At 37.6% G+C, this 6,862-nt stretch overlaps 3 protein-coding genes and 1 long non-coding RNA gene across 5 annotated transcripts; 2 read left to right on the top strand and 2 right to left on the bottom strand.

Annotated features, from left to right (window-relative positions):
* Positions 1 to 95: 95 nt before the first annotated feature.
* Positions 96 to 1,446, bottom strand: LOC128260499 (nucleoside diphosphate kinase 6). The gene is made up of 2 exons (XM_052993565.1): positions 1,179 to 1,446; positions 96 to 651 (listed from the first exon to the last, which is right to left on the bottom strand). Exons 1-2 carry the CDS (start codon positions 1,376 to 1,378, stop codon positions 399 to 401), a joined length of 453 nt encoding a protein of 150 aa, XP_052849525.1. The 5' UTR covers positions 1,379 to 1,446; the 3' UTR covers positions 96 to 398.
* A 603-nt stretch (positions 1,447 to 2,049) lies between these two features.
* Positions 2,050 to 4,040, top strand: LOC128260537 (probable 28S ribosomal protein S25, mitochondrial). The gene is made up of 3 exons (XM_052993621.1): positions 2,050 to 2,293; positions 2,363 to 2,557; positions 3,816 to 4,040. The coding sequence occupies exons 1-3, from the start codon at positions 2,157 to 2,159 to the stop codon at positions 3,985 to 3,987; spliced, it is 504 nt and encodes a 167-aa protein (XP_052849581.1). The 5' UTR covers positions 2,050 to 2,156; the 3' UTR covers positions 3,988 to 4,040.
* LOC128260535 (probable RNA-binding protein 18) lies at positions 4,000 to 6,232 on the bottom strand. 2 transcript variants are annotated; one of them, XM_052993619.1, is made up of 5 exons: positions 6,142 to 6,232; positions 5,991 to 6,079; positions 5,800 to 5,920; positions 4,855 to 4,947; positions 4,000 to 4,412 (listed from the first exon to the last, which is right to left on the bottom strand). In XM_052993619.1, exons 1-5 carry the CDS (start codon positions 6,151 to 6,153, stop codon positions 4,128 to 4,130), a joined length of 600 nt encoding a protein of 199 aa, XP_052849579.1. In that variant the 5' UTR covers positions 6,154 to 6,232; the 3' UTR covers positions 4,000 to 4,127. The 2 variants fall into 2 exon arrangements, with proteins under 2 accessions (XP_052849579.1, XP_052849580.1); XM_052993620.1 differs by having other exon boundaries at positions 5,800 to 5,874; positions 6,142 to 6,193.
* Positions 4,909 to 5,822, top strand: LOC128260538 (uncharacterized). Its single transcript, XR_008268144.1, has 3 exons — positions 4,909 to 5,167; positions 5,228 to 5,637; positions 5,699 to 5,822. It is a non-coding gene; the product is annotated as an uncharacterized LOC128260538 (long non-coding RNA).
* Positions 6,233 to 6,862: the final 630 nt, after the last annotated feature.

Here is a 6,862-nt window from a genome sequence, read left to right as displayed (position 1 = left end):
TTTGGAGTTGGTAACACAAGGATAGAAAACAAAAACATTACTTAATACCTATTTGAAGGTTATCTTAATCTTTTTAAAGTAATTATTAGAGCGTCTTTAAAAAGAGACAATTATTAACTTTTATTTTAATAGTTAACAAAAGAGGACATCCCTTACTTAAATCGAACAGATTTGATAACTTTGCTTATAATTATTCAACAATCAATTTTTTTATTTGTCAACTACAGAAATTCTTCAGATTAGAATGCCTTTAAAAATAATAAAGCGAATAAATAAACTACTACACATTCGTTGCCTTTAAAAAACTTGTCTTAAATTAAATTGCGGTCAATAAACATACGATTAAAATTTAAATGCAGTTCAACTTTTGCCTAGTCCGAAGATCGTAATATCCTCGGTTACGTATCCTTTTTCGCCTGTCTGTTGGCCACAGCGACGTTGAATTCCGGAAACAAGATGCTGATCTCGCGGAGGGCCGATGCCTCGCTATCTGAACCGTGGCAGGCATTGCGGGTATCGGATAGCCCGTACAACGCCCGGATGCAGTTGGGATCGCTATATACGGCCCGGAACACCTTCGTCGGCCCTAGAAGACCACGCCACTTCTGGATGCAAGCCTCCGACTGCAGGATCAGCGCATAACAGGGTCCGCTGGGGCAGATATACACATATTTATTTTGATTAGTTTTCGGTAAAATTGTTACTAATAGTAATATTTAATAATAAAACTTATTAGACAATATATGGCTACAGATCTTTTTAAATAGCGTTACTGAATTGGTTACATTATGCTTTACCGTGCTAAATATGGACAAATCACAAAAAGCTTTTGAGTCTTTGTAGTATAAATAGCAGGGCAAACAGGTAAAAGAGAAAGAGAAAATTAAATGAGATTACGAATAATTTTGAACTAGGTCCAAAACACATATCATTATTTATCTCGTCAGCACCAGCAGATGGCGCTTGCAACACTTTTGCTTGCCGCGAAAATAAAATTGTAGCTACGCCGTCTGCTGGAAGATTTGGAAATCGTTATTGTAGGCAGACAGGAAAGTGCATTTTACAGAAAATTCCAAACAATATTAGCCCTTGATTGATTTAAGAGTACAAGAATGCAATTTCAAAATCGGTTTGCAGGGGGTATTTTTTTCTTTTTTTAATGTAATACTAATGCTTACCTGTTCATAAAGCTAGTGAGCCGGTGGTAGAAGAACTTGCCCTGGTGCTCCGCGTAGAATTGCTCCGACAGTTCTTTCGTAATGCAAACCTCCTTCTGGTCCAAAACCGTAAAATTCTGCGCGATCAGCGCCCGGATCTGCTGCATCGCATAGGTGTTTCGCAGCACATGGGGCTTTATCAGAGCCAAAGTTATTTCCATTTATTTATCGTTCTGAATTCCAACGAAAAAAGGTAAACAAATTAGCTAACCAAAAGTCGCCGCTTGCAATTCTGATACATCGATAAGCGATATATCGATAAGCGATAAGCTAAAATTAAGAGCTTGATTCCACTGCCACATATTTTAAAATTCTTCAAGCGTACCAAGGTATTTCCTAAATGACTAATAAAATTAGAAAAGTACAATAAACATATCCATGAGTCCAAAAATTTTGAAACTAATTACGTTCAGTTCTTGAACAACACAACAGGAACAATTTTGTAGTCTTCTTAGTTGCTTTAAATTTATATTGAGTTTTCGAGGGCGTTGTCGTTTAAGATTCAGACAATAATTAAAAACTGAAATTTCTTTAGAATTGTTTGTAATGGATTTTTTTGTGCTTGGGTGGCCAAAATGGAATATAATTTGATGCTCTTAATATGTAAAATTATTCAGAAATGGAATCGCATAAGGTATTTGAGTATTATGTATTTTATTATTATTTAAAATTAATAATTTTGTGCTTTGACAAAATACCTTCTTAATTTAATAATTCCTTATGTTGTTCTTCAAGTTTAAAACTTGCATTTGCTTGCGAGTTTAAAAGAAGTGGAATCAGGCTAAAATCATATCGATAGAACTTTTTCCCCACACAACGATAAGTCTTCGCAGCGTGCGGTCACACTGGTGCGTCAAACAGCTGTTCACATTACACAAGCAACCGCTTTTATAAGATTTCCCTTAGCTTTACCCGAATTATTTGAATTAAAACCACATCATGCCTTTCATGAAGGGCCGCGAGCCCATCCGGCGCACTCTCAAGTACCTGAATGCGGGAAAACTGGTGCTCAAGGACAAGGTGCGCATCTTCAGCGTCAACTACAACACATACGGCGACCATCACGCGGGAGCACGGTGAGTTTGGATCTTTGGGATATATGGAGCACATATATGGAATATATAATAACGCCACTCCCCCCACAGGGACTTTGTCTTCTGGAACATCCCGCAGATCCAGTTCAAGAACCCCGAGGTGCAGGTGCTCACCCTGAAGAACATGACGCCCTCGCCCTTCGTAAGGTGCTACTTCGACGACGGACGGGACATGCTGATCGATGTGGACGGCCGGAATCGGGACGACATCATCGAACACCTGGTAAAGGTGGTGGGCAAGACCCGGTAAGAACCCATCTCAAAATCCAATCCCTCCTTTCTCGAAAAAAAACATGGAGATGAAAGCTTTAAGAATGCGATGCTTGCTGTTTTCTTAATTAGCATTAATATTCTCCCAGATCACCAGGATTTTTTACTAGCCGCAATGAAATCCAAAGATATTTTCAAATTGCGTTAATAAACTAAGGCACTCATTTAGCTTCTCGTCTAGAATTTAGTCTTCAAAATTCTTTTTTTGTTACTTCCTTATATTATGCATCACTATTCCAGCTTAATTGAGGTGCTCTTTATGTAAAGATTTCGTACACTAACAAAATTTTTTTTTCAGAAACTAAACTATTGTTACATGAATTTTAAATTTTGGGTATTGAAAATTTCTCTGTAAACGATTAGGAGTTAAAGTGTTAAAATGGACTAGCACTGAAGTCTTAAAATATTTTAGATGTGTTTCGGCAAATTTAAGTATTTAAATTTAGAACATAGTCAAAATGTAGCTGGCAAATGTCAAGTATTTTGTGGTTTTGGTCCAGAAAAATCAGCTAAATAGTTGCGACGACAGTTAAATTTAGTTATAAATGTGATCGAGGTTATTTTACGGGCCTCGAACGTGTGTACAGCTGCGTTCAAAATAATAGTAGTGGGACAATGTAAAGTGCTTAAAAAATACCTTTAAAGCATAAAACTTTTCTTTAAAATTAGCTGAATGCTGATAATAAACAATGTGAGGTCTCAAAAACCTTGTATATTGTTTTAGTTTTTTAAGGAAACGGTAAAGTGTTAATAATTCCTTAACATTTCAATATACTGTAGTAATAATAATAATAATTTAGGAAAATAACCATAAATCCCTGTTCATCTGCACTTTGTGTTGCAAAAATAAATGTTTATCAATATTGAAAATTTTGTAAATGGAATATTTTAAAAATTTGCCCAATTTATTTTATAGTATTAGCTTTACGAAAATATAAAAAACTTTTTGAAAAGTTGCTTCCAAACTATTTTTGGTTGCTAATTCCATAAGCTATGAAAACTAATATTGTTTTGATTGCAACAGTTACTATATAAGGTCTTATTATTGTCCATCGAAAACTCTGTTGAAAATAGGGACCTTTTGAGATCGAAACGTACGACCGATTCAGCGTTATATTGGTATTATTTAGTTTACTTAGATGTCAAGGGATCTTTTTGTTCTACACTCTTTTTATTTTTCACTCCTTTTAAATGCATGTATGTTATAATCGTTTATTCTTTTGCAAATTTTCAGGGAGCAACTGGATGCGGAGGCGCGCTTAAAGGAGAGCAAGGACAACCCGGCCAATTTCGGCTACGGATGCGGCAGGCACTGCATCTGCGAGATCCCCGGCCAGGTTCCCTGTCCCGGAACCGTTCCGCTGCCCGATCACATGCGCGGCAAGGTCCTATTTGCACCCAAGTAGACATCATCCGCCTGCTTTTGTTTCCTTTTTTAATAAATTAATTGTAAATTACACCTGCAAGGCTCGTCTGCTGAGGTAGCGCCCTAAGTACTAAGATTTTTACAGACTACGAGGGTGAGACGGTGGCTCAGTCGGAGACCTTAGCGCCGCTTGGGACGCTGCTGTCGATGATATGGCGCCGAGGATTTGCCATAGCGCTGCGATCCGTCCCGGTCCTTGTTGAACTGATAGCGCTGGATGAAAGGCACGTTGGCCTCACCTCTGCCCGCCGTATTCAGCTCGAGATTGTCGTCCGTCTGCCGCTCCAGCACTTTCAGCTTGGCCTCGATGGCACGAATGGCTTCGGTTTTGCTGATCTTCTCCTCGCGTTTGCCGGTTCCCAAGGCAGGTATCTCCAGCCGTGGCTTTGGTTTCTGCAGGTCGTCCTGTAAGTTGATAGGGAATTAGCTAAATCAGTAATTCAGCGAGGCTTAAGCTTCCAAATTGATTAATTCCTGCTCCATGCGCAATAAAAAGGGCACAAAATAAAGATGAAATAATAGGGCGGGGCTTTTCACAAATTTGCTTATTGGTTTAATTCTTTATTAAATTGAGGCCTGATCTCGAAAAAGTTAATTAATAAGGAAAAGCTTTTCGGCGTAATTGCATCCTTTTTATTTTGTGCCATCATTTCTTAAACAATTTCTGCGATGCGAGTTTCTATGTTTTCACTAAATTGTACATATGTAATATATTACAAATTAATCGTTAGAATCGTTCTTTCTGTCAACTGTTTAAACTACTTTTGACTGATATGAGTGTGAAAATCAGAACAGGTATGTGAAGACTCCCTTGGAAAATAGAATCAAAATCATTTGAGTTGCTTACATATTTGATGTTTTTGGCCAAGCGCACAGCTATAGAGCGATTTCCCACGCTGGTTCCGTCGAGTTTCAGCAGAGCATTGGTGGCTCCCTCGTTCTGAAAAGGACTCTAGTTCGTTAGTAAGAAGAAATCAGGATTCACGGTGTCTGAAAACGGCGCAGCGGTAGCCTTACATGGTTATATTATTATTACTTCGGAATCATAGCTCTGCAAGTCATGATATCACCGAACAAAAGCTTCTGACATATTATACAACATAAATAAACTCTTAAAGACATTAAGCTTAATAAGTAAAATATGAAGTCAATTTAAAAATGTTTGGACAATTCCTCTAAAAAAATGTTGTCCTCTCTAACCAATTTTTCTTTTATTTTAGGTATAAAAACGTATTTTTACTCTAAATATAGTGAAGTTCTACATATACGTCGCCAGTTGCTTTTTATAGCCTCTTAAAATCGAGATCGTCAAAGTGTACAGAGAACTGAAGTTGAAATTTGTGCTAAAATGCTGAAAGTTCGAAAGTTGCTTAATTATGTTCACATGAGCAAATGGCTGTGTTTTAGAAGAATTCTAGGACACATAACCAGTTCGATTTTATCGCTCCTTTCCTTTTATCTATACCTATAGAGTAACAAAAAGTACGGAAATTGAGATGAAATTCTTGCTAAGAGGCTAATATAGGAAAAACCACAAACAATTCTATTGTATCGGTTCTTGAAGGAATAGAGTACAAGAAGAACAATGGATGAAGAAAAAGATAAGTTTTGACATATTTCATTTAGTAAGGTAAGAAGGTGGAAATCATATAGGAATAAATATAATCTTGGCTATTCAATCGCACCTTAAGGGAATTCAATACCATACAGTACTATGCAAAATGATCCTGTACTGCCAGCGATCCTGCGACCGCTGCATCGTTTACAACCGGCCATAATGCATTGTACCCACCTGCGCGAAGGTAACGAAGGCATAGCCCCGGGATTGGCCAACCATGGGGCCGCCCTTGTGGAACAGCATGTCGAACTTCTCGATGGCACCGCATTTTTGCATCAGTTTGAGGAGTTGAAACCGATTGGGGAAATGCAAGGGGAACTATTAGCACGACCGATTTGCACGGCATTATACTATCCACAACTTACTCGGTGATGCGCGAGTCCAGATTTCCCACCCAAATGCGTCGCGTCTCCTCGGAGTTCCCGCTGCCGCCGCCTGAACCGCTCGATCCGGCCTGCAAGGACATTTTACTCGTTACAGAGAATGTGAGGTAAGGTTTTACGTCGATTTACGCACAGCATTTGCCATTTTGTTAGCCAAAATAAATACAAAACTACAGTGTGTTGAGTTCGGATGAGCCGAGGTGTACTGCGGTCAGCTGTTCGGCAATTCACCACGAATAGTGCTGACACAGCACGCCAGTGTGTGGTGAGACTATCGGCTAAATTGGATGTGTATAGTTTTTTAAATCACTTAATATTTCATATTTTCATTAAAAGGTGTTTTAAAAACAAGTCAGCTTAAGAAAGTTATGGGTATTTGTGAAACTTAAACTTCTACTCTGGAATAAAATAAAAACCAATAAAAATGTGCAAATCCCAAATCAAATTCAAAGGTAGGGTAAATCCGCCATGCTTTATTTAAAATCCATTTTTCTCCTACAAAATTAAGCATTTTAACAGTATTATAAATATTTAAATAAGAAAAAAACATGCATATTTTAAGTACATTATGCAAATTTGTAAAACTTTAAAGTTAAAAGTAGAAGTTGACCCCTAATATACCATTGTAAAAATACCATGACGATCAAAATATTCTTTGTTGTGAGATTTTTGATAATGTTAGTTTACGAATTGGAGATGTTTTCGGTTATTTTGTTCGTTAATCGTCAAATAAGTTAAAAAAAAAAATCTTGCAATTTCCTAAGCCAATGTCTACTTTTTAAAGGACAACCACTGCGAAAGGTTACCAAGCGTCTTAAAACGAGATGACAAACAGAGAGAAATCCACAAAACCC

This window comes from Drosophila gunungcola (genome assembly GCF_025200985.1).
Source record: "Drosophila gunungcola strain Sukarami chromosome X unlocalized genomic scaffold, Dgunungcola_SK_2 000032F, whole genome shotgun sequence".
In the NCBI taxonomy this organism is placed as follows: Eukaryota; Metazoa; Arthropoda; class Insecta; order Diptera; family Drosophilidae; genus Drosophila; species Drosophila gunungcola.
The sequence above is the reverse complement of the archived record's forward strand: the minus strand, read 5'-3'. Positions and strand labels throughout refer to the sequence as shown.

What these genes read in the sequence shown, in the direction of transcription:
- LOC128260535 (XM_052993619.1), bottom strand. An exon ending in CTGGACTCGCGCATCACCGA is followed by an intron (nt 5,921 to 5,990) that starts GTAAGTTGTGGA and finishes TTTCCCCAATCG; the next exon opens with GTTTCAACTCCTCAAACTGA. An exon ending in CCTTCGTTACCTTCGCGCAG is followed by an intron (nt 4,948 to 5,799) that starts GTGGGTACAATG and finishes AGTCCTTTTCAG; the next exon opens with AACGAGGGAGCCACCAATGC.
- LOC128260537 (XM_052993621.1), top strand. Translation starts at nt 2,157, where the DNA reads ATGCCTTTCATGAAGGGCCGCGAGCCCATCCGGCGCACTCTCAAGTAC. An exon ending in GACCATCACGCGGGAGCACG is followed by an intron (nt 2,294 to 2,362) that starts GTGAGTTTGGAT and finishes CTCCCCCCACAG; the next exon opens with GGACTTTGTCTTCTGGAACA. An exon ending in AAGGTGGTGGGCAAGACCCG is followed by an intron (nt 2,558 to 3,815) that starts GTAAGAACCCAT and finishes GCAAATTTTCAG; the next exon opens with GGAGCAACTGGATGCGGAGG.
- LOC128260499 (XM_052993565.1), bottom strand. Translation starts at nt 1,378, where the DNA reads ATGGAAATAACTTTGGCTCTGATAAAGCCCCATGTGCTGCGAAACACC. An exon ending in CTCACTAGCTTTATGAACAG is followed by an intron (nt 652 to 1,178) that starts GTAAGCATTAGT and finishes TATCTGCCCCAG; the next exon opens with CGGACCCTGTTATGCGCTGA.